General features: G+C 46.0%; 1 protein-coding gene across 3 annotated transcripts in view; it reads left to right on the top strand.

Moving 5' to 3' along the window:
- TMEM132C (transmembrane protein 132C) overlaps positions 1-26,282 on the top strand; it is a 291,319-nt gene that overhangs the window by 192,275 nt on the left and 72,762 nt on the right. For all 3 annotated transcript variants that reach the window (XM_090062397.1, XM_090062398.1, XM_090062399.1), the window contains one exon: positions 24,390-24,573. In XM_090062397.1, the coding sequence (XP_089918523.1) occupies positions 24,390-24,573 (184 nt within the window). The remainder of the gene's footprint in view (positions 1-24,389; positions 24,574-26,282) is intronic.

Here is a 26,282-nt window from a genome sequence, read left to right as displayed (position 1 = left end):
CTTAGGTTGTAAGCTCTTTGGAGCAAGGGCTGTGCTTTTCTTTTGTCATTACCGTGCCTAACACAGCCAGATCTGGTCCGTGACTGTGGCTTGTGGTCACTACTGCAGTATGTGTAATTGGGAATGATAATCGCTCACTAAAGGCATTTACGCCTGTGTCCAGGAGTCCAAAGTGTTACCCAAACAGAACGCAGTCACCTGGCACAGGTATAAGGGACCACAAAGGTGTGAAGGGGGTGAGGAGCCCCATTTGTTCAGCCCTGAAGGTCCTGGAGCCCCCGTTTCTTGAGCTGAAGAACTATTTCAGAGCTGACAGTACTAGATGGTCAGAACAGATCATCATCTGAATTGAATGCATTAACACCTTTCTTGCTTGCAATGATGTAGATCAGCAGGCAGGCTATTGTCTGACTCTGATTTACATGTATAGCATAACCACTGTACGCAGGGGCAGAGCATGAGGGGCTGCAGAATATCCAGTAACAATGTGTGAGTAGCTCGGTGCTGGCAGGACAGGTCATTTGTTAAGTTGCCTAGAGCACCAGAAATTCCTCAGAGCTTGCCCATGCTTTCCTAACCCCAGCACTGGTACTGGAAAGAGAGCCTGAGGTTAAAGGAGAGGTGGCAGTGAAACAGGGGCCCTATTCCCATCAAAATCTGTGACAAAGCTCCAGTGGACTTGAGCAGAAGCCAGGTTGGACCCGAAGTGTCATGCATGACATATTTTGGTGCTGTCGCCAGCCTGATCGTTCAGACGCAGGAGAATTGTTAGCAGCATTTGCTTTTCCAGCTCCGGGAGTTTTCTGAGCTGTTGACACAAATTTTAGAAGATGGATCATTTGCTGCGCACCACCATTTCTGTACTTAAATAAAAAAAGGCGACACACATGGGGAATAATAATGTAAGAGTGATCCATCTTTTTCAGCTTTGCTTTGAGAGGGAGGCTTCTTGCACATCTCTACCTCAGCAGAATCAAACTAGGCTAAGCAGCAGTCAAAAAAAAAAAAGGGTCATAGGCCTGTCTGCATCTCTAGACAGCCCTTCAGGGTAGCAAGGTTCAGGCAGAAGAGTGTTTGTAGGCAGCATCACACGAGACTGCTGTGGCCAGCATTCAGGATCACGCTTGTGCCCATGCATCTGTAGCAAGGTGTCTTTACTGCTCTGCCCCCAAGACCCTGAGACTTAGCAACAGCAGTAGTAAATATAAACTCCAAGGAGGAGGATGGAAAATGCAAATTTGTTTCCTTCTGTCTTTATACTGTTGATTTCAGAGGCTGGGCAGCCTTTTTGACCTGCCTCTCTCCCCTTTTGAACCTGCAATCACCATTGTCTTGACAGATCAGGTGTGTTACATGAGTTACCATCAGAATGTGGCACCCAGCTTGCCTATGTAGGTAATACTCCATGCTTGTCCTTGTGGGCACATCTACATAAGATGCTTTACTGTGCATTAGACTGATCTAATACAGGTATCTAATCTAGATACAGGTACTAGAAAAACGGTGTATTAACTTATGTGCCATACTGCATGTGTAGATGCTGACTGGGAGCAAATTGCTCCCCATTAGCCTAAGCAGCAGGGGGCCACGGAGGGCAGAGAGAGCTGTTCTGACTTCTGGGAAGCTGCCTCCCAGCCATGTTGAGTTCAGAACCCATCCTGGCCCTGTACAGAAAATTCAGGCACATTAATTACACATGTAGACACACCCTCTGTGGGGCATCCCAGTGGCCACCCTTGTCAATGTAGCAGGCCTTTTTTATGGCAAAAGTCTAGCAGTTGATCATAAGAATTGTCTCGCCCACTCTCAGGACAGCATAGGAGATAGTGTTCTGTAAGTTGTGAAATACGAGGGCAATTTATAAGTATAGTTGAATACTGTACCAGGCTCTCCTTATATGTGAGGCGTGGTAAATAGAGAGTTTTTAAGTGGCACTTACTGTCATTTTATAAACATTTGTGGACTTAAGAAGCATTTGTTTGCTGTGTCCTGATTACAGTGGAGTTGCAGAGGGGTGACTCTGACCTAGAGTCTTTGCTGAGAGACAACTCATTAAGGACTGAGACCAGGAGGCTTTGTTCATGGAACATTAGCCAACTGGCTAATTATCCAAATTAAACTTACTTAAAGAAGAAGAAAAGGCTTATGGGGAAAACTCACACTATTGCAGAGCCTCTGTTCCATATTAAATAGGATGTAGCAGGCTCTTTGGACTCTTTCCATGGCTTTCCTAGCCTGACTTTATGCACTATAAATCTAGGAAAACTCAGTCCCTTCCTGAGAATTGCTTAAATCATAAAAAAGCAAAACAACTTTAAGTTTATGCTTTCTTCTGTTCCCAAAAGTCTCCTGTGCAGGACTCTACTTCCTCTTTGTCCCTACTTCCTTCTTAGTCCCAGAGAGAGACTTAATTTTGTTTAGACACTTGGATTGGTGTTAATAGGAACTATACAATCTGGCTGCTGAGGTGAGGCACCAAGGCTAGGGACAAACATTCAGAAAGCCTGAGCCTGTATTGATTCAATCTTTGCAGGTTAGCCTCACCTGCCTAGGTTGAACTGGTTTGCAACTGCACAGACATTCTCTCTGGACTGAGGAAATGCAGGCATATGCAGGAGCCAGGGGGCGGTGGAGCAGCCCTCCCATCCCTTCCACAGTGCTGAGCTGAGGGGTGCATGGCCAGGCCCTGGCAGGATGCTCTGATTAGGGAGGGGTTTAAACCTCCACCCTGCCTGAACCATCCCAGGCTTTTCCGCACTTGCTCCTCAAGGGGCAGGAGTGTTGCCAGCCCCCAACCCCTGGCTAGCACTCTGAGGCAAAGAGGGGTGTGTAGTGCATACATCTGTTGATGATACTGAGCTGTTCCATCTCCCTCTCCCTGCTTCTTCATACTCTCTGCACACCTGACAGGCAGGGGAGCCAGCAAGGGGCTGATGTTTATCAGCCCATCAACAAAACAAAAGTCTCTCTCATTAGTTCAAGCTCTTCTTAAACAGTTTTTCCAAGGAAGGAACGGAGAAACATTACCAGCTGACCTGTTGATTAGCTCCAAAAAGCCAGAAGCAGACACTATACTGCCTGCTTGTCCCAGTGAAATGGAGACACACACATACATAGACACCTCGGCATTAGCTAGCATACCACAAGCCTAGGGTCCATTGGGCTGGGGCCCATGCTGTGGGAGATGAGAGGAAGGGATGGGGGGATTCCCTGCTTGAGCAGCAAGCATCAAGGGAGGGTGGGGCAAGGAGAAGCCAGGCAGACCCTGCTGTGTCTGCAGTCTCCCCCTGAGCTCTAGCTAGGGAGCAAAGGGGCAGGGCCAACCCATTCTCTGGAGCACACAGCCCAGCCCAGCCCATCTGGGATGCTGGGAGACTCTGGTTTAACTTAAACCAGGAAGGGGTCTGGGAGAGACATTGCATAAACTGGTTTGACCCAAATCAGTTAAGTCTGATAGTGCGTTCAACCAGGTTTCTTTTAAACCAGTTTCAGCCATTTTGAAACTGGTTTATGTGCACTGAACATATGTACTGTTACAAATTTAAACCAGGTTCTGATCACTTAAACCAGTTTATATATTCATAGATGTTTGGGTTGGAAGAGACCTTAGCAGGTCATCAACTCCCCTGCCCTGGGCAGGAAAGAGCGCTGGGGTTAGCTGACTCCAGCCAGGTGCATGTCCAGCCTCCTCTTAAAGACCCTCAAGATAGGGGAGAGCACCACCTCCTTTGGAAGTCCATTCCAGATTCTGGCAACCCTGACTGTAAAGAAGTTCTTCCTGATGTCCAACCTAAATCTTCTCTCCATCAGTTTGTGACCATTGCTTCCAGTTACTCCAAGGGGTGCCCTGGTAAACAGAGTATCTCCTATACTTTGCTGCCTCCCCCCAACAATGAATATGTAGGTGGCCACAAGTTTACCTCTCAGCCTTCTCTTGTAGAGGCTGAAGAGATCCAGGGTCCTCAATCTCTCCTCATAGGGCCTTACCTGCAGGCCTCTATCTATATGAGTGGCCCTCCTCTGAACCCTGTCGAGGTTGTCCACATCCCTCCTGAAGTGTGGCACCCAAAACTGGAAACAGTACTCCAACTGTGGCCTGACCAAGGCCACATAGAGAAGTATCACCTCCCTGGATGTGTTTGCCATGCACCTGCTAATGTGTGATAAAAGTGCAGTTAGCCTTGTTGATCACTAGACAACTTATGTTCATCTTGGTGTCAACGATGACTCTGAGATCTCTTTCCACTGCTCTGCTGCTAAGAAGGTCATCCCCCAGCCTGTAAGTATGTTAGTGATTCCTTCTCCCTAGATGCAGCACCGTGCACTTGTCCTTGTTGAACTGCATCCTGTTCTGCTCTGCCCACTTTTCCAACCTGTCCAGATTCACCTGGATTCGTTCCCTGCCCTGTAGTGTGTTAACTTGACCCCATAATTTGGTATCATCTGTGAATTTGGATGGAGTGCTGTCCACGCCCTTATCCAAGTCACTGATGAAGACAATGAACAACACGGGTCCAAGGACTGAGCCTTGTGGGACTCCACTGTCCCCATATTTCCAGGGCAATACCACCCCATCCACCACCACACTCTGGGTACAACCTCTAAGCCAATTTGCCACCCACCTGACCGTATAATCATCTGCGTAACAGATGTTCAATTTATCTGTGAGAATAGGATGAGCTACCGAATCAAAGTCCTTCTTAAAATCAAAGTAGATGACATCTATCTCGATTCCTGCGTCTAAGCATGTTGTGACCTGGTCATAAAAAGAAACAAGGTTAGTCAGGCAGGATCTACCTGCTATGAATCCATGCTGGTTGACCTTCAACATTGTTTTTCCTGCTGGACTCCCACAAATGTGATATCCTTAATAATTTTTTCAAAGGTTTTCCCAAGGATAAAGGTAAGACTAACTGGTCTATAGTTACCCAGATCTTCTTTCCTCCCCTTCTTGAAAATAGAGGCACATCCTTTTCCAGTCCTCTGAGACCTGGCCTGAGCACCAAGAGTGCTCAAACAGCTGTGCCAGCAGCTCTGCTATGACATTGGCCAATTCCTTCAGTACCCTTGGATGAAGATCATCCAGGCCTGCTGACTTAAACACATCCAGCCCCTCTAAGTGTCCCTTCACTAAGTCAGCACTAACAGTTGGTCGGCTGGTGTCCCTTTTGTGTTCGTCTGTGATCCAAGTGGGAGATGTGTCCTGATCCATGTTCAGGAATACGGAGGCAAAAAACTCATTGAAGAGCTCAGCCTTGTCCCCCGCTACCTGTCACTAATTGCCCTAGTTTATTCTGTAGAGGTCCTGTGCTACCCTGTGCCTTCTTTTTACTCCCTATGTACCTGAAGAAGGACTTTTTGTTGTCTTTAATTTTTGTTGCCAACCTAAGTTCCATTTCTGCTTTGGCCTTTCTGACTGCAAGTGCGAGCCAAGTAGGTATATTCTGCCTTGGTAGCTACCCCCTGCTTCCACAGCCTGTATGCCTCTTTTTTTGCCCCAAGGCTTTCCTGGATTTCCCTGTTCAGCCAAGAGGATTTCTTGGCCCCTTTCCTCTCTTTCCTGTGCAATAGGATTGTCTCCTTCTGTGCCTGTAGGATTGTTCCCTATAGGAACAACCACCCATCCTGGACTCCCATCTCACCATTACATTATGTGTAATGTCTGCTCCTAGCCCAGGAATTAAACCTGTCTCCAGTATCAGAATGATGTAGCAGACATACTTGGTGTCTCTGTGGTAGGTCCTAGAGCATAATGCTTTTGTTTCATGGGCACGTGCGGGTCACTTGTAGTAGAGTGGTTTTTCAAACTATGGGCAGAATTCTGATTTTTCTAATGGCCTACCAAAGTGTAGCTTGAGACCAACCTCTGAATTTCCCAACTAAAGTGTAGGAGCAATTCTCTCTTTGGGTACCCCCAGTAATACAGAAGTCTGCCTCTTCTTATAATGGGAGCACTTATCTGTCCAGAGGGTACATTTTAGTTGGGCAACTTAGTGCTGGTCGCAAGCTGCACTTTGGTCATCCACTAGGTGAAATAGGATTCTGCCTATATACATATACATATACATACTCTTCACCCCCAAAATAGCTGTGTCTTAACACTGTGCTGTTACCCATGCCGCTGGTAGGAGGAACATAAACATTTGTGATCTCCCATCAGCTCTACTGTTGCTATTGCACTGACTTAAATGGGATTGTTCCTGACTTACTTCTGATTGATTCCCAGCTGTAATAAAGAGCAGAGGCGCTCTGATTATGTCCCTCAAGCCTAATTTTGATCTTCTGCTCATTTATATGCATTTAGCTCCAAAAGTGAACAGCGCTATATGCATGCCAGAGAAGTCAGACCATCATCTTTGCATTGGCATAAAGAAACCAGAAGAGTGAAACTGGACCAGCCTGATTTCAGGGTCCAAGCTGAGTGAAGTGCAGAAAGGAAATGAGCAGCATAAAGAGTGGCTATGTTAGCAGCCAAGGGAAGGACTGTTTTCAATGCATTCTTCCCTTCATTTTGACAGTGTCCCAAAACATTCATATAAATGGGGGAAAAAACCAGAGACATCATTCAGATTCCACAATTCAGAAGAGAAGAGAATAAAAGATATATAGGAGGCAGTGATGGTTACTTGGAAATCACAAAGTCTTACACAGTAAATTTAAATATCTTTGCTGATCTGCTCTGGGCAGCAAGACAAATATGTGACTAATGAGGGGGTGGTAGAGTGATTTCCATCTAAGACCTAATTGTTGTTAAAAAAAAAAAAAAAATTTGCCTTTCGGGGTTTTCTCAAAATTGTCCCCCATCCTCTTCTACTCTGCTGCCCCTTGTTAGGGTTCAGGTTAAGATGAGGAGTATGGTCCTAGAAATGAAAGGCCACTTGAGTTCACACAAACCAATTGCTTCTCAAGGGTTTGCTCCAAAGACAATTCTGTAGTCAGTGGGAAACTTTCCACTGACTTCACCGAGAGTTGCATAAGGCCCCAGTTGGGAACACAGGCCCACAGCCAAAGATGCTTCCTAATTGTCACTCTGCCGAGACAAAATTGATAGGACCAAGACTGCTCAGACGTGTCACTCAAAAGTCGTCCTTACTCAGGGATTATCAGTAAAGCATCTTCTCAGTCAAGCTGGCGCTTGCTTTTCTCACAGGCCATTTAACATTAGGATCGTGTCTCCTTCATTTGTCTTCTTGAAATATTGAGGACACATTGCTCTTTTGGTGTCTGACAGTCAGACAGAAGCATCTGCACTCTGCCTGAAAACTGATGTCCACTATCAGCTCTTAGAAGAAACATTTTAGCTGCAAACACAAATGTTCAACACTTGTCCAATGAAATCTTTAAGCAGCAGCTGGCATCTCTTAATAGCTTTGATGAACATTCAGCTCAGAGACAGTTCTGCTCCTATCCCAGATATTTTCTATATTTCCCTTCCCTTTTTCCTGTGCGCTAAGCAACAATGGCAGAAGAAATGGTAGGAAACAAAGATCCTGGCTTTTTTTTCCCTCTCCATGCAAACAATGCTGATTCTTCACCATCATTAATTCTTAACCATAATTATTTTCCATAGTATTCAGCAGTGACATCAAAATCAGAGGAGTAGCTGGACCCTAGGAATTTTTGCCATGGAAAATCTAAGGGGGGGGGGGGGGGGCGGGGATGATCTATGGAAAATGTGTAGTTTTGTCCAAAAAAAATACAAAACAAAATAAAAACCTCAAAAACTTGAAAATGAAAACCAATAGTTTTCTGCCCAGCAGCTCCCAAACGTCAAACGTTTTTAGCAAGACTCAAGAAAATGCAAGGGGTTTCCATTTTCCGACGAAGAATCGAAAACATTTGTGGAAAGCAAATGCTTCCTTCAAAACATGTAATATATAAAGTCATTTCCCCCTCAAATTAAGTTCTTCCAAAAACTTTGGAGCCGCCTTAACTGTAGTATTATCTGGGAATGTCATGTTGGGAGAGGACTTCTTAGTACGCAAAGGACCTATATTTGCACGGCAGCGTACCAGGAAATAATGAGGGAGAAAATACAGGTATTCAGAGATGAGGCAAAGCAAGGAGGCTAACAGAACTACAGGGATGCTGAAATATGCACAGATCCAAACTCCGCATACTTGGTATAATTTCAGACCAATCAGCCTTGACAGCATCCTTTCAAATGACTCCCTAAAAATGTTAATTGCATGTGCGAGGCACTTTAGCAGTGACAGTACTGCCACCGCGTGTCAAGGGAATATGGAGAAGGGCCTCTTTTGCTTTACTGTGCTCAGGCAATAACAGTGAACTTCGGCTGAGCTACCTATCAATCCTACAGTGCAGCCTTGCCTGCAGTATTAATCTTGATTAAGCTAATGGTGCTCTGGCCTTTGAGTCTGTGCTGAGCAAATGCCCTAGTGTGGCATTAGGAGGGCAATGTGCTGTTGAAGGCATAGCGGTGCTGCATAAATGATAACGCTGACTTTCTGTCCATTTGTGGGCCTGAAACCTGTCACCCGTTTTGTTGCAAGAGTTAGTCCTGTTGCTTCCTTTCCAGTTTGGGTCCGTATGTTTTGTCCATCTAAACCCCTCTCTAGTTCTGCTCGGACGTGTTGTTCTCCCCTTCCCGCGGTAAGTTGCTTTGCGAGTGTTGTGCAGCCTACAGAAAATACCAGGACTTTAGGAAAAACCTGTGTAATCATGCTAGTTAACAAAAGCTGTTTTAGTCCAGGAGTTAAGGAGCGTAATCCTGTTCATAAAGCCTCCATAAAGAATTGGCTTGTCTAACTGCTGCAGGGAAACCTGTGTGGAGGGAGGTAATTCAAGTTCCAACCTTGAACCAAACCAAAAATATTGAAATGCTCTGCAAATGGGACTGCCGCTCCAGGTCCAGAGAGTCTGCCTACCCCGTGGGCCCTGAAAGCCTGCCTGGCTTCTATCTGGTTTCCAGGGGAATGTCCTTAACTTTGAGCTTTCTCCACAAAATATACCAGTTCGAACTCACTGACGGATGCCAAAATGAAAGTTTTGTTGGAATTTTTCCAGCTGGCTTTAATTGCAGCCAGGCCAGATCTGCTCCTTGTCTTGAAAAACACTTCATGGCCTTAGCATCGGTTGTGGTTTCACCAAGGTGACAGCGTGCCAGTAGTACTTGATGCAGACGAGGTTCTTTGGGTGAATCCGATATCTTTTATTAGACCAACTCTAGTTGGAGAACAATTTTTAAGTGAGCTTTCGGGTTCAAAAACCCTTTGTCAGGCTAAGTAGTACTAGATGGCATCCTTGTGTAGAGCTGTCCATCAGCTCACATTTGAGATGGCGTGTCCATTATAAAATCATTTCCCTGCTAATCACAAATGAGAATGCGCGGTCTGTTCACTGCCGAGCTCAACTACCCCGCTTACAGAAAACTGCGTAACTTATATTCTGTCTCGGGATTTTTAGATGTCTGTACCTAGCCCCAGCATGCCACAGAATTGTAACGCCCTGATGAGATGGTAGAATATGGTACCTACCCCATATTTCCTGCTGGGAAAAGGAAATTATGATTAATAAGCCCCTGCAAATTCATATTCCATTACCACGAGAGCTTGCAGAGAGATTGTGGAGGAAGAAGGTTGCTGTTTCCCATTGTCAAGGACGACTTCAGGCCATATTTGTTCGTGATGAGCCAGCTTGTGTTCTTCTACAGCACCGGCATCCTGCTGGTGTACACTGGATCAGAATCGAGTCCCTGGGGCTGGTCTCCACCTGCCCGTCTGCACCTCCCCATGTCAATCCTCCTCCTCCCTCCTCTCATTTCAGTACAAATATTTGCTTGATTTGTGTTCACATTGCATGTTCACCATTTGGCCCATTATCACTGGTTGAGGTGTCTCCTGATGGGACAGCAGTTAACCTCAATCGTGCACTATTGTAGCTGCCTAGTGACTGCACCGTAACCCATAAGATTCAAGACCATTTGTGTGCAAAGAGCTGGAAATAGATTAATAAATTATGGTGTCGGAAGGGACTCAATGGATCATCGTGTCCAACCCCCTGCCCCTGGCAGGAAAGAGGACCGAGGTCAGACGACCCCAGCCACGTGACTGTCAAGCCTCCTCTTGAAGACTTCCAAGTTAGGTGAGGTGTACTATATATCAAGGAGTTCCAAAAATTATGTGGTGCGGGGTGTATTGTTTAATATCCTGGTTTTAGGGACATTAGCCCATTGCCAACAGGTGTCTGGTGCCGTTACGTGTCGGACAAGTATCAGACAAGAAGATGACAATTGAAGACGTGGTTTGAGACCAAGAGAAGCAAAAGCAAACCTGCCTCAGCTTCCTTCCTAACAAAGAATTGCAGCACCTCGACTGTGCTAGGACTGAAACAGTGTCTTCCCCCTTCCTTGGGACGATACCTTCTAACTCTTAGATGGTCCATCATATTATTCCTTTTTCTGGCAGCTTTCGGTCAGGAGGCATCTACACAAAGTGAATTTACCCTCAGATAAAATTGTAGCCCTTAAGCTGATTCCTCAAAGGATATGGCTCCTTTCAACACCTTTTATTCTCCTTTTAGGCAGCTTCAGAGATGTCTAAAAGGTGCTTCTGCCAAACTGGGACTCCTGTTAGATAGCTGTAGCTGTACAGTTGTGGCAACACCTGCATCAAGAAGGCAAAAGGAGCTGCAATCACACCAGAGATTTACTGAGTCTTGGGGAGGGGAGAGGATTGTCAGAGACAAGCATTGCTTTCGCTGAACAGGATGGTTGAAAAATTATTTTCCCCAAGAGAAAATGATGCAACAATAGTAAATCAGTCCTGAGGGTACAGAGTTTTGGGGTGGTTGGGGTTTTTTTAATCTTTCTCCATTTCCCTAGCATTTCCCTTAATATTCAACAATCTTGCATCATTGTAAATGTATAAAGAGAAAGTTTTATTTTCATCAGTGGCCTCTAGGAAACATAAACACTTCCTAATCTGACTGCTGTTTGCCTCTCTGAATATGTCCCGAGAGACTAATTCAGCTGCTCTCTCTGATGAACGGTGATGGATTTCATGGATCCAGTATATTGGCTAGCAGCAGTGCAGCAAGCGCGATGGAAGAAGAGCAGTGCTGAAAGAGTTGTAGTAACTAGACTCTGTAGACTGTTAGAGCTTGGTGTTTAAGTTACCTGGGTCTATCACATATGCTTATATTTAAGCAAATGCCTCATGATCTGTTCATTGTTACACGTGACTGATAATACACTTGCTTGTCTAACTAGCTTAATCGCAGCCTAATTATTTGCATTTATACCCATAAGATACAGCAACACCAAGAGAGAGAGAATGCATGGCTACCAAAGGCATAGGCATGCAATAATGCAGATAAATGGCTGGTTCGCTGGAAATTTGCAGTAAGGATGCAACCCTTTCTTTTTTTTAAAAGGGGAGTGAAAAACAGAGACTGCAAGATCAGTCCATCATCTGGGCAGCCCCTTGTTACTGCCTGGCGGCTGGAAAAAATTGAGCCCATCGTGGCAGAAACTGGAGTCATTATGGGGGGGTCGTTGCTTGATTTAGCTCCAGCGAATGGAAAGGAATTTCACCTGGGTTCAATTTCAAAGGTTTGCAGCCACGCCATCCTCAGTATCCACTAACTGTGCGTGTCCCTGTCTTTGGGTGCCAAGCCAGGGGCACCCACAGTGCCTAGATTGAGGCATCCAGGAAAGAGGTACTCAGTGACTCACCTTGGGATGATGCCACCCGTTCTGGAAACAAGGCTTCGAGTCTAACAGAACTGAATACAGGTGGAAAGAGAAGGCAAGACCGCATGCGGTTAGGAAACCATGTTAAAAAACATGCGATGCATTGTGCCGTACATGCCAGCCAATAGCCTCCCTGGGAGAAAGCATTCAAATAAGACACCTCAGACGCTGGGTCAGAGAGACAAAGCCTTTAACCCGCTTTTCAAAAATGCATGTCTGTGGCTGAGCACGTTTTATCTGCTGCCCCCAAATTGCTAAACCAAGCAATTAAAAGTGAACTGTAAAATATGCTTTTGCATATTTAATCTGGTCTCTTCCTTGCTGCTTCTAGCAGGGTGAAGCAGGCATATAATCTAATGCTAATGGCTGGAAGGGTTCCAGGTTCCTTTTGCTGCTGACATTTTGAAAACGCAAAGTTTATTTGAAAGCCAGGGGCTTAGACTGTGTCTCCTCCAAGCACTCCTGAACAGGGGCCTCCTTTCCAGTGATCTTGCTTAGACATTTTGCAGCACTTCAGCATTCAATATCTCTAAAAGAGGAAGGCCCTGCTTGCCTGCAAGATCTCTGGAGAAATTCCAGCACTGAATGAAAGCAAGAGAGTACACCCAGGTCTCGAAGGAGGGAAGAAGTGATGAATCACTGAGAGAGCTTATTTCTTGAGATTTTCTTCTTGTCTGAGTTTCTAAGACTTGAGCAGACTAATATCTCCATCAAATTAAACAGACAGCCAAATAAAAGTTTGAGGGGCTGATGTCTCGAGCCTGGAGTTTGCACAAGGCCTTTATCTGATAGGAGTAATGGTCTCACTCTCCTGCTTGGATACAGGGACGAGCAGACTCAGCACTTCGATGGTTGGATATAATGTAACCCTGGAGAAGATCGGGGTGTCCGCTTCCCTTGCTGCAGCACAGATTTGGAGGCGTGCAGCTAGGGGAAAGGGGATGTGCGAAGGCACATGGCGTTGGTGAAGTATTGTGATCCACTTCAGCGTCTCTTAATCAGGGAGGCGAGAGGCTTTCCAGACACCCTTGCGGAAGCATTAGTGCATTCCTGTGCTTTTAAAAACAAAGTGTTGTTTATCAGTTGTGCGAGGGCAGCGCTTCACATTGCCATCCGAGATCAGGGGCCGTACAAGTACGAGCATGAGCACAGTGACTCATTCAAAGTAACAGACAGCCCCTGCCCTAGGGACCTTACAGTCTAACCAGACAGGACATTAAAAGGCTGGAAGAAAGGTTTTATTATTATCCCTATTCTACCGGTACAGAAACAAAGCACTGAGTGGGTAAAGGACAGATTCTGTCTCTGGTTCTAGCCACTATTTGCCAGGCCGATTGCAAAAAAATAGACACATTTTTCTGGCTGATTGGAGCTCTGAGGGCACCTTAATGAAGCATACCCATCTCCTGTGCTTCCTGCCTTGAGGGGCACTTGGGGGAATGAGGAGACAACGTCTGCATGCTACCAGCCTCCAGCTGGCATATCGTTCCATCGAGACCATTCCCAGATGCATCATGGCAATGGCTGCCTTGCCCCTGCACGTGGCATGTGGAAGCCCCTGCACTGAGCAAATTGCAGCTCAGCAGAGAACAAGGGACCCAGGGCCCCAATTTTTAAAGTGTTGTAAATGCTTAAAGATGTATGTTGGTGCCAAATGGGGTTTTCAAACACCCCTAGATATTTAAGCCCTATTTAACTCAATAGGAATTAGGCACAGAGATGCTTTTGCAAATCCCACTTGGACAGCTTTTATACTTGGAGGCACTGAAGATCTTTAATACCTGGTTTAAGGGACTTGGTGATGGGCTAAAGTTATGCAAGGAGCGCGTGGCAGAAATGGGAAGCACACTGAGTTCTCCTGGGTGCCAATGTAGTACCTCAATCTAAAGGGCTATGTTATGGATCAGTCTCTGAGATGTAAATAGGAGGATCCTTATTTGCTAATCTTTAATTTGGCTGTACTGTCGATTCAGTTAAAAGATTAGATTATCTGGGTAAAAAATAAATGCTTCTGCTGTGCCACGCGTGTGGAGTTTCTCAAGTCATGCATTAGATATTTTCCATTAAAGATCTTCTTCAAACGTGGTTAGTGCAGCAGTCTGTCATAAAAGTATGGCCACCCAAATCCGTTAATTATCCAACTAATTCACCCCTTCTTTCTACTGTGTAAGATTTTTAGGGTTTAATGCTGAAGGTCAAGCCTAATATTGCAAAATAGGATGTTCAGCTCTGCATCTTGTCTCTAGTAGCTGGCATTCTCCCTTAATTACCATGTAGGCTCCAGTGCTTTGCATAAGGATTACCTTCCTTGCATCCTTTATTAAGTAACTGCTGGGAGAAATAGATATTAAACGCTGGTATTCCATTTGCTGGTCTAGTCATCTGAAAGAGAACTGGGTAGCTCAGGTGGCTGGTGGTGCTTTATGTAGCCTTTTGCCTTCAGGGCTAGGGACAGACATTAAAAAAGCCTGAGCCTGAATTTATTCAATCTTTTGGGTAGAGATCAGGCTAGAAGCTGGGAGCGGTGGGGTGGAGGAGCTAGAGCAGCCCTCCATTCCCTTCTACAATGCTGACCTCCGTTCCCTTCCACAATGCTGAGCTAAAATGGGACGTGGTCAGGCCCTGGCAGGATGCTCTGATTAAGGTGGGGCTTAAACCCCCACTCTGCCTGCACCATCCCAGGCTTTTCCCCACTCGCTGCTCAGGAAGTGGGAGTGTTGCCAGCCCTCAGCCCCCAGCTAGCACTCTAAAGCAAAGCGGGGGTGTGCATGCATCTGTTGATGATACAGAGCTTTTCAATCTCCCTCTCCCTGCTTCTTCATACTGTCTGCAAACTTGACAGGTGAGGGAGCCAGCAGGGGGCTGATAACACAGTGTTCAACCTGCTCTTAAACAGCTTTTTCCAAGGAAGAAACAGAGGGACATTACCAGCTGACCTTTTCATTAGCTCCAAAAAGCCCTAAACAGACACTGGCCTGTCTGCCTTTGTCCTGTCCCAGTGAAATTGGAGACACACACACACAGACACCTTTCAGCATTAGCTAGCACACCACATGGCTAGGGTCCATGGGGCTGAGGTCCATGCTGTGGGAGGTGGGAGAGATGGGGGGATCCCTTCTTGAGCAGCGAGCAGCAAGGGGGAGAAGGGCAGGGGGAAGTCAGGGGGAGCTCTGGCTAGGGAGCAGAGGGGCAGGGTCAGCCCTGTTCTCTGGAGCGGACAACACAGCCCAACCCAGGGCTGCAAAGCATCTGGGATGCTGAGGGACTCTGGTTTAACTTAAACCAGGAAGGAGTCTGGGAGAAATGTTGCATAAACCTGTTTGACATAAATCAGTTAAGTCTGATACATCATTCAGCCACATGGGCGACTGGTGCCACCTTAGTTGGGGGGAGCACATGCCCCCCCCCCCCCCGTGACCAGTCCCACTGACTGGGAGGGGTGTCCTGTGGGGAATCCCACAATGGCTGGTTGCTGCGATCGCTGCAGCCACTTCTGAGAGTGGCTGCGGCCGCTTCTAGGAGCAAGCTCTAGCCGATCGCTGCAGCCGCTCCCAGAAGCAGCTGCAGCCACGCCCAGAAGCAGATGCAGCGATTGGCTGGTGGAGGGCAGTGATTGCAGGGAGGGCACTGGCACTCCCACCTGCCACCACTGTCCATCGCCTAAGCGGCAAGCATGAACAGTCGGGGGGTGCACTGGCACTCTCAGGGGGTGCACGTGCACTGCCATGTACCCCGTACATGTCGCCACTGTTCAGCCAGGTTTATCTTAAATCAGTTTCAGCCATTTTGAAACTGGTTTATGTGCTCTGAATTTATGTTCTGTTACACAAACCAGTTTTTGATCTCTTAAATCAGTTTATGTGTAATGTCTGTCCCTAGGCCAGGTGACAAGGTCAAAGGTAGCCAGAATTGATTGTTACCTATCTTCTATGGAAGAGAGCTGGTATGTGCCAGTGGACATCTGCCCTCAGTATGCCATTACCCTTCAAAACTTTGCAGACTGACTGACTTGGCTCGATTCTGATCACATTTCCACTGCTAAAATTCAGTTTTCTATGAATTATTATGATTGTTCTGGATGGTAGATCCAGAAGGATCCAGTATATATAACTCAGCTATCAGGTATGGTCAAGAAAAGCAGGCACTTGTATAAGACAATACTTCTTTCCTACATTATCTACATTTAACTGGCTGGAAAATGCGTAATAATGAATGGCTGATGTCTGCTGTGTTCTCACAGGGTAAAGATGGAGTAGTTCTGTTGTCTTCAGCAGAGTCATTCTGCCTTCAGAATAACTGAGAACAGAATTTAGCCTCCCAATAGCTCATCTCTGGCCTTCAAGGGGAAAGACTAGTGTCCTGTTTAGAGCTAATTGCACTTCTTAGTTGTTTTAACCTAAAGTATACTTCATGTCAGGGTGGAAAATGCATTCAGTGTGCCAGTTTATTAAACCACCATTAAAGCTGGACCGGTTGGATCAATACGAGGTATTTGTTATCTAAATTAGCAAGGGGCCGCAGGACACTTAACCCCCCTTCTCGTTTGCTTTGCTTAGGGCTGGATTTTCACCCTCCAGTCCATTCTATGGGGGATGTGCTTCAAGTCAGTGTCAGGCCAGTGAGTAAAGTGTTAGTCGCAGTAAATTATGTGATACTTGAAGTCCCAGCTCCTGGAGTCACGTGATTGCATAAGAATCTCTGCTTTAATTTTTTAAAAATTGTACTTTTCATCGCAGATAAAACCTAGAAAAACACCAGACCCAAAAAGTAGAATGCAGATTAAAAGAATGCAATATTTATTCAAGATTTAAACATGTTCATGATATGGATACAGCCTAATCTCATGGTTTGGGACTCATCAGACTCAGACTCATCATCAGCCTCATAACTTTTCTAGTCCCTGGTTGTAGACAGTTTAGAGAGACTTCAGGTTTAGCTGCCATAACACTGGTCCTCTCTAAATGATTCAGGTATTATTACGGGTGAGCTAGGTGAAGTTACAAAGCATGTTTGTGTTTTCCCAATTATAGCACACTTTGCTATGAATCATGAGTTTTTATTAGCTGCTACTTAGTTTTATTAGTCTGCCTTCTTAGATCCCTTGTGAGGTGGGTAGGTGGATAGTAGTTAAAATTCAAAATTTCAATGACATTTTTCAGTGTCTCTAGAGAAGAGGGCTAGCATTTTGTGACTTTTCCCTTACGCTTTTCAACCAGCTCTGTGTTTGAAATGTTCTGAATATTTCTTTACCTTTGTCAAACAGCTTCTCATTTATTGGAGTTTGGTACATATGAAGCGTGTTGTAAATTTGACCTGGTTAAGTTACAGAAAGGGAAAATTCAGTGTCTTCCCTCCTCAGCTGCACCTGCTGAAGCCAGCACAAAGAGCATTGATTGCAGTAGAGTAAAATGCCTTGTGATTAATAGCAACATGCTAAGGAGGCAGGGATTGATACAGTTAAGAAACGGGCAAATGGCATAGAGGAAACTCGGCCAGACTTCAAGTAAAAAGGCCTAACCTTGAAAGATATGCACACCAAAGTGGATCATCAGCTGGTGTAAACTAGGATAACACTCATCAGCTTCAGGGAAGCTATTGCGATTTAATCATCTGGGGATCCAATCCAGCGGCTACTGCTTCTCAGTTTTCCTTTTCTCTTTTACGGCCAGAACTATACGTGCTTGGAGACTTTCATGGGAAAATGTGCACAGCGCATGTTAGCACCAGCCGCCAACCTCTTACAGCTCCCTCTGGTGTTCACTTCAACAACAGGAAAGATTTCCCTTTGCTGCACAATTCATTGTTTTTCTCTTCCAAAGGTGTATCCTAAGGCATGGCCCCGGCTCTGTCTTTTGTGATGAAAACAAAAAACAATACCTCCTGGGACATGTAAATGGAGCGTGATAGCTTCTATGTTTGTAAACCTTTTCCTCTCTGTTTTTGTCTGCTCTTTTGAGGCTCTTTCAGAGGATTTCTTTAGCTTTCCAACCATTGTTTTCAGTAACAAAAGACAAGGCTGTTCTAGCTATCCGCACGTTTTTGTTGCCTAGTCACTGTTATTGGTGTTTATTTATAGTAGTGTAGTGCAGGGGTCAGCAACCCCTGGCAAGTGTGCCAAGCATGGCACTCAAGGCCATTTTGCTCGGCATACCACCGCCAGCCAGGGCTGTAAGCAGCTGCTGCCAGACTGAGAGCCCAGGCTGCTCCCAGCAGGCGGCTGGCAGGCTGCAAGCAGACCGGGCTCCTTGGGCCGGCTGCAGCCAGGAAGCTGCAAACAGCTTCTCTGGGCATGTCCGCACTTCAGCACCTTCCAAGATAGACATTGTGGTTTTTTTGGCACTCTGGCCAAAAAACGTTGCCTACCTCTGGTGTAGTGTATAAGAGTGCTGATAATGAAGCAAGACCCCATTGTACTAGATGCTGCGTGAACATCAGCAGGTTTGCACATGACGCCAAGCTGGGAGGAGTAGTAGATACACTGGAGGGTAGAGCTAGGATTCAGGGTGACCTCAAAAAATTGGAGGATTGGACCAAAAGGAGCCAATCATGAGGTTCAACAAGGACAAGTGCAAAGTCCTGCGCTTAGGACGGAGCAATCCCATGCACCGGGACAGGCTGGGGACTGACTGGCTGGGCAGCAGCTCTGCAGAAAAGGACCCGCTGGTTACAGTGGACAATAAGCTGGCTAATGAAGAAGGCCAAGAAGGCTAATGGCATCCTGGGCTGCGTTGGTAGGTGTGTCACCAGTAGGTAGAGGGAAGTGATTATTCCTCTCGATTCAGCACATCTTGAGTACTGTGTTCAGTTTTGGGTTCTCCTCTACAGAAAGGATGTGGACAAATTAGAGTCCAGCGGTGGGGTACAAAAATGGTGAGGGGGCTGAGGCACATGACTGATGAGGAAAAGCTGAGGGAACTGAGTTTATTTGGTCTAGAGAAGAGAAGACTGAGGGGGGATTTAATAGCAACCTTCAACTACCTGAAGGCTGGAGCTGGACTGTTATGAAGGAACAGCAAAGAAGGTGGAGCGGGACTGTTCTCAGTGGTGGCAGATGACAGAACAAGGAGCATAGTTTCAAGTTGCAGCAAGAGAAATTTAGGTTAGATATTAGGAAGAACTTTCTCACCAGGAGGGTAGTAAAACACTGGAAGCAGTTACCCAGAGAGATGGTGGAGTCTCCATCCTTGGAAGTTTTTAAGACCTGGCTAGACAAAACCTTGGCTGGGATGATCTAGTTGGGGGTGGTCCTGCTTTGAGCAAGGGGTTGGACTAGATGTGCCTTCTTGAGATCCTTTCCAACTCTGATTTTCTATAACTCCATGAACCCAAAACCAACGAAACAGTGATACATTACTAATCCGACTAGAAGGTGGTATTGGTACACCAGCAAAGACACTTTTGTCAAGGTTTATTGTAGGCATCATGAAGCATGAGAGGATGAAGGAAGGCAATGGTGTAGTTTTGTGCGTGTTTATGGGGAGCTACTTTAAAGCATGAGGAGCAGGATGGGGGGAAAAACATTAAAGTTTCTCAATTGAAAAATGTTGGTGTTGGAAACTGGTGGATATAGGAAGTGATATCTTGACACCAGGTACAGAAATTACACTTTTACTGGTAAAAGTGTATCAGAAACCAGCCTATACCCAGACCAGAACAGACGTTCAGCACACATAGACTGGTTTAAAAATGGTAGAAACCAGTCTAAGATTTCCCCACCACCACCAAAAGGCAAATGTGTGGTCTGTTCACAGCTGATCTAAACTACACTGTTTGCATAAAACCACGTAACTTGTATCGATTCCACTGCAGGCTTTTTGTATGTCTGTACCTAGCCGATAACAAATCGTTGGCCATTGTCGGGATAGGCCATGAAGGGCCTTCAAAACAGGCTTAAGTTTTATAAGTAGGGCCTTACCGAATTCATGACAAAAGTGGGCTGCATTGCAGCTCCTTTAATCATGCAGGTTCCCCCGTGCGCCCCCTGCCCAACGCTGATTGGCTGAGGATCCCCTGTGGCACTGCTGCTTGCTGCTGACTGGCCAGGAGGCAAAAACAGGACCATATCTGAAACCACGGTTTTCCCCTCTATGCTGATCGGGAGCGAGCAGTGGGGCCCCTCTGCCCATCAGCAGGGGTGGGTGCACAGGGGAACCTGCAAGATTAAAGGAGCTGCCGCGCATCCCACTTGTGCCATGAGCTTGGTAGGACCCTCTTAATAAGATAAAAGAGGAGGAAACCAGTGGAGAAATGCAAAGAGATGGGTGCATGGGAGACCAGACAACGGTGAAGGAAGAATCATCTAGCCAATTATTTCATGCAAGGAATTGATGAAGATAGACAAAGATGGCTTCAGGCACAGAGGACAAGTGTGGGAGATTGCAAGAGAGAGTGTGCGCATCAGGAGAGCAAACAGGGAGAAAGACTGATAGGGATGGTTTGGGTGGCCATTCAGTGACAAAAATGTGCAGAGGAGGAAAGGGAAGTTGGATGCAATGCTATTCAAGAAAGGAGAAAGGAGGATTGGAAGAGGAAAATGGCAAAACCACCGCCGTGAGCAACTCCAGAGGAGGTGGCGTGAGAGTGCGGGAGGCCTTCAGAAGAAAGGGCAGGCATCATTTTGGGGTTGGAGTATGGATTATTGCTCCTGGTGAACTGAATCTCCCTACTAGGTAGTAACACACTTTAGCTCATGAAACGAAATGAAATTGTGTGCAGGATAAGATGCTATCAGTAAGATGCTCCTTCAGCCCTCAAAGGGTTGAAGGTCCTTTGTTTCTGTAGGATACATTCCTTGGGATTTTTATACCATTTAGCAAGGACTGCTCTTGCCTTTAGTCGTCTCTGTCAAGCCAGATAGAATTGGAGAGCAAAATGAGTATTACATTAGATTTTCGGGAGGTGAAAATATCCTTTGGTTTCAGTGAAATACATTTTTAATCCGTGTTTCTTTTTGGATTTCTCTTCAAGGGTCACCCTGGTAAATCTAAGCCAACCAGTATTCCCAATCAGGGTGCCACAAGTCCCTCACATCCAATGCGGGATACCTCAAGTCTCAAAAAGGTTGAGGACCACTGATCCGAACGGCAGGTTCAGTTCAGCCCTGACCAGTCCGTGCTGGTAAAGCAAAATACCCTTCATATTTTATAGCTACTTCTTGACCTTTGGTAGTAAAAGTGTACCTGCTGTGGACCCCCATCCTCAGTGATACCAGTCAAGCACCGAGAGTGGGGTTGCTTCTGGGTCAGGTTCACACAGTCCAAAGCCCCTGTCTCGTAGCGGATTTGTTCTGCCCGTCAGAACTAAACAGACAGTGCAAGAGTGCTATTATTTGTCGACATTTGAAAGGCTCCTTCCAGGGAATAATGACTCAAACCCTGAACACTTGGGTGATCAATAAATGATTTTTAATGAATGCTCAGTGATGGGCCAAATTTGAGACCCAGGAATCCTAATTAGCAAAGGCACAAAAACATGCATTTTGTCCACATTGTTAATAACATGTCGAGTTATATGGCGGAGTTTCTCCCTGAGTTTTCCACCTTCCCCCCACCCAAAAAAAATCCAAACCTTCTCCTAGGACCCTGGTTCTCAGAAACACACACATGCCGCGAGGCACAGTTCCTCCCTGCTCTCTGGAGGTTGTTATATGCTGCTAGTTTACGCCAATAATAAATTAATAATCCCCTCTCCAACGTGCAGTCTCAGCTGCGCTGGCCAGTAACTACTATCTGTTTCAGTAAAAGTATAACCAGTTTCTCAGCTCACCCCACAAACTCCTCTACGCTCTGAACCAAAGCCCAGCGGGTGGCCATCAAAGCGGAGCAAAGGGAGCTCTTAGCCCCTTGTGCAGGTGTGTCGGCCACTTGGCGATCCTGCCCTAAATGACGAACAGATTTTAAATCCAAATCAACCCGTGGAGTGACCTGGCCCAGGGGAGTGCTCACTCCGATCAAATCCGGCTCATCCTCCGACCCCTGAGCACTTCCTTGGAAGCTCCTGCTGCACGAAGCTTCATTTGCAATCACTTCGTGCTGTGTACTTTAAAAAAAGTTTGATAATTACTTGCTGTTCCAGCTGCTGAGCAGTTCTAAGTGTTAGATATTAAGGAATTGCTGTTTCAGTCACTGAACAAGCTCTGAACATTAAACGTGTTTCAAGAAGAAGGTTTTTTTCTCAACCATTACACATCTCGGAGGGCTTTTTTTTTTTTTTTTTTTTTCAAGCGGCTGCTTTCCCAGCTGTTGATCATCATCTCTCAATCCCCCCCGCCCCATGGAAGAGGGGAGAGGAAACCAGTGATGGCATGACATGGTAGGAGAGGTTCAGACAAGCTTCCTGTGCATCACGCAGGTCATCCCAGCCAAGTCCAGTAAGGCCATTATACCGTGTAAAATTTGCAAATGTGATCATTGTTGGGGAAGTGGTCGACATGGGTCTGACAGGTTTGTTTCAAAGGTGGTGGTTGCTTGGGTGGAGCATTACTCCAACATTACTCCAGCTGTTTCCAATACCGGGGCTAGCTTGGATCTCTGTGCATGGTGCTGCAAGCAGGACAGGCTGGGCACAGCTCTGGGGCCCATCAGAAGCTGGCAGCCATAGGTGTCTGCACAGCAGCTGTGTGGGACAGTGTTTGAGGAAGCAGAGCTCTGGCTGGAATTGAACCAGAGCTCATTTCCACTTCAAAATCCCTAGTCACATCATCGGGATGGCTGGGCCTTTGTTGCTGTTATAATACAGCACGTTTTACATCTGCTCACAGGCTGTTTAGGAAAGTGTTCGGCCTCTCCATCAGGGAAGCTTTCCCGTCATATATTATCGCTCCGAGCAGGTCAGATGTTGCGCTGGAATTTATTCTATATTTAAAATACCTGAAAGCACTGAGCCAGACAGTCATAAGTAAAAACATTGGATGCTGTTGGTTTCTTAGCATCAGGTGTAGGAATGGTAAAAATAATAGCTTTTCCAGGTACTATTAATCTAAGGCATAATGGTGTCTTCACCGTCGCTCAGATGATATAGGTGCCTCTGGATATAATCGTGCCTTTACATAAATTGCAAAGTTCAATCCAATACGTATTCATTTTGGATATTCCAGAAATACGTAAACCTCAACTATCACAGATGCCTTATATTTACAAGCAATAAGATTTATTTAGTGTGAGCTGTTCAAATGGGAAAGGGCCGATCTTAAGAGAGAAATTATTAAGCCAATACATCTATCCCGTTGGCACACCAAATCAGTGTTTAAATGCATGAAAGCAAGTGTGCTATCATCACACAAGCGGTAGAGTGTCTCTTTTTGAGACGGGCAGAATAGTGCAAGCAAAAGACTTTTAAATATTTCCTGGTATTCAGACTTTTCCAAGTAAGCCTTCCGAAGGGAAAATCCATCATTGAACCAATAATTATGATGGAAAAGGTTTTCCTCTGAACATATTCACGCAAGCTACGGCACAGAGAACAGCTTAAAAGAATAAACCGTGGTACTTACTGCTCAAGAGCTGCGAGGGAAAGGTAATAGTTGGGGAAATCTAAAAGCTGGGCACATGATTAATTGTTCCTGGACTTTTGCTGACCCTCAGAAATGGGACATTATGGTACAAAATGAAGCGGGTTGGATTCAAGGTCTCGTGGAGGCAAAGTCCTTCAAAGATTGGAGCGGGGGGGAGCAAGGTTGAGGTGTTATTTGAGTGCAGGGGCTTGGGTTTCTTTGTTATGGAGCCATAAGGGGAAATGGGATTATTACGGAGTAATATATGCTATATTATCAGGTTTTACCGTTATGATGGAAAAGCTTATAGGAAGTGGTGTGAGAATTAGTATACGGTTAATGATGCAAAGAAATTGTTTCGCTTTTCTGTAGTGTCCTTAACCTCCGAAAAGGCTCCCTTAACTCCCCAGTCATCTGAGAGGTACTTTGCATCGTCTTTGCTTCTGATGCGCGGCGAGACTTTCTTTCAGGTTGGGGGTTATGTCTCTGGCAGTCTGTTCTTCACTGATTTCCATATTACGTTTTTCCCTGCGTATGTACAGTTTGTGTGTCTTTCAATTTGATTTCGCCAAGGCTGGCTTTTCACTTTCTAGAAGGTACCTCTAAGGCTTGAATAACCTTTTGAACCTTGCTATTTAAACATGTTGGGTTTTCCCCTCTTGGTCTTAAATAGCCTCCATGCTGTATCTGTGGATTTTAATTAAATAGGCTTTCATTGTGAATGGTTCGTGCAGCTATAATGATCCTTCACCCTTAGCTAGACAATAGAGTTGGGGTTCAGAGTGGCACCAGTTTCAGACGGTTGTATCTGCATCCATTGCATTGAATTGAGCCTTAATTTCTGAAAGGGGAAACAGTCATTGTGATGATCTAGTGACACTTGTGAAATAAATCAGGAAACTGTCATTGAGTTAAAAGATTTCCTTGCATCATATGCCCTCCTCTGGGATTGAGGCAGCATACGGAGCTGGCATCTCAGCAGTCCGAACCGCGGTGGGAAGCAGCGTCAGCCCATTTTGAGTCATCCTTGTTTGTATGCTCTGAAGTAGTCGTGCATTGGGAAAGGCTTTGTTCCTATATCTGCATATAAATAACTGCATTTTCCAGCCGGTTACGTGCTGCGCTTCGGCTGCCCTCCTCGGCGAATATCACAGCTCTTCCTTTTTCCTTCTCTCCCTTTTCCAGAAGTAACAGTTTGTTCAACGAGGTCGTGCAGATGAACTTTGAGATAGCCAGCTTCAGCAGCCTCTCGGGAACCCAGCCGATCACCTGGCAGGTGGAATACCCGCGGAAGGGAATGACAGACGTCGCCCTGTCCGAAATCTTCATCTGCCAGAAGGACCTTGTAGGAATCGTGCCACTGGCAATGGTAAGCCTTGTGCTGCACCCTCGGGCGTAAAGCAACCTTGCAGACAGAGCTGAAAAGGGGCGACCGCCTTTTGTCCATGCCTCGGAGCACTTGCCCAAATCACGTCCGCATTTCATGGTGGGTGCAACCTGTGCAGTTCAGACTGGTTTATAAACACGCAAACGCACGAATAGAAGGGATGCTGTCCCCTTAAACCTTGGTCCTTAAAACCCGGAGTTCTTCTCCTTTAAGGATCAGTTGTGGTTCCCTCCAGGCCTTTCCCTTTTTAATTTCATCTGCCCTTCCCTTTTTTAATTTTCTCATTAAGTTCATGCTAATGGGCTTGATCTGGCAAGGTCCTGAGCATCGCCTGGGGGCCAGCCAGTCCTTCCACAGATGAAGCCAATACCAGTTACCTGGCTGCCACCCGGCTAACATAAAGAACTTGAGGTTTAGGGAGAGAATAGAGTGGGAGTGTCTTTAAAGGAAAGAAAAAGCCCTTTGGCCTCCGGGTTTGAGAACACTAGGGGGAAAAATCTGGTTTGAATAAATTGAATATCAGATATTTTCAGAAGAACAGTTTCCTTGGGCAGGGAAGAGGGCGGGCACATGCCCTGACTCCTGATGATGTCCCCCCAGCCCCCAAAGACGATAGTGAAAGCAGCCCCAGTGATCTGGGGCCAGAATGAAAGGAATCATTTAGATCTCAGTACTGAAACATCCTTTGGCCTAGATTTTGAAGAGGAGGAACTAGACCATTGCAGTCCACTGTTACACGCCATGCTGCCCAGTGAATTTATAAGCCTTATGGGTAGACTATGGCTACACTGATATTTCGGGTCAACCGTCAGGTTACTGTCAACCTGCCCGAGTCACCTTCCCCACCTGTAACAACATACAGGCTGCACAGCAGCTGTTCACATTGGCCTGCCTATGTGCACTTCCAAAACCAAGGCTTGACTCTCAGTCTTGGTTTGTTTCCACTTCAGGGCAGCAAGGATGGGACGTGGGCATGCAGGAAGACTAGAAGTCAGGAAGAAGGAAGAATTCAGGCCAAAATGGTGTCTACACTACATGTTGCAGAACTAGACAGAGATGCCGCAGCTAGCCGTAGCCAAGTTAGCTCAGGTATCAGAAGCAATCTCACCGCGTTGGCACAATATTCTTTCCAGGCTAATTTGCTCTGCTGAGTAACAGGGTAAATTAGGCTGAATGAAGCACTATACTAGCATGGCCAGTCCCCAAGCTACCTCATTCAGAGCTGGCCGGAGGATTTGGCCTAGCTTTGCACCGTACAGTGCAAACCTACTCAAAGGCCCTTAGGGATGCTAGGGGCCTACAGGATGAGTTTTGTGGATGCTACTTAGGCCTAAGTGTTGGGTTTGGGCACTTAGAAGGGCAGTTAGATGCCTCGGTCAGTTTTTTAACCCAGTCTCTTCTAGTCGTGGTTGTGGTTCATGGCATCTTGACTTTTCCTTGTTGTTATATGGTTTTCCTTAACTCTGGTTTTACTATCCTGAACGTGGAAGGACTTGTTTCTGAGATCAATATGGAAGTACTCAACTTCAGTATGCAGCTCCCCCTACATGGTCCCACTCTAATTGGAGATTTATGCATTTAGAGCCTGCTCCAAAGTTTATTGAAGTCACTGGAGGGCTGCATAGTACAGTACTGCTCTGAGAGAGGAAGGATGCCTTCTACAACCTGTAGAGTTGAATAGGTCAGTACAA

The sequence above is a fragment of the Crocodylus siamensis genome, chromosome 9, assembly GCF_052110815.1.
Source record: "Crocodylus siamensis isolate JL-2025a chromosome 9, ASM5211081v1, whole genome shotgun sequence".
NCBI lineage: Eukaryota > Metazoa > Chordata > Crocodylia > Crocodylidae > Crocodylus > Crocodylus siamensis.
This window is presented reverse-complemented; position numbering and strand designations above follow the sequence as displayed.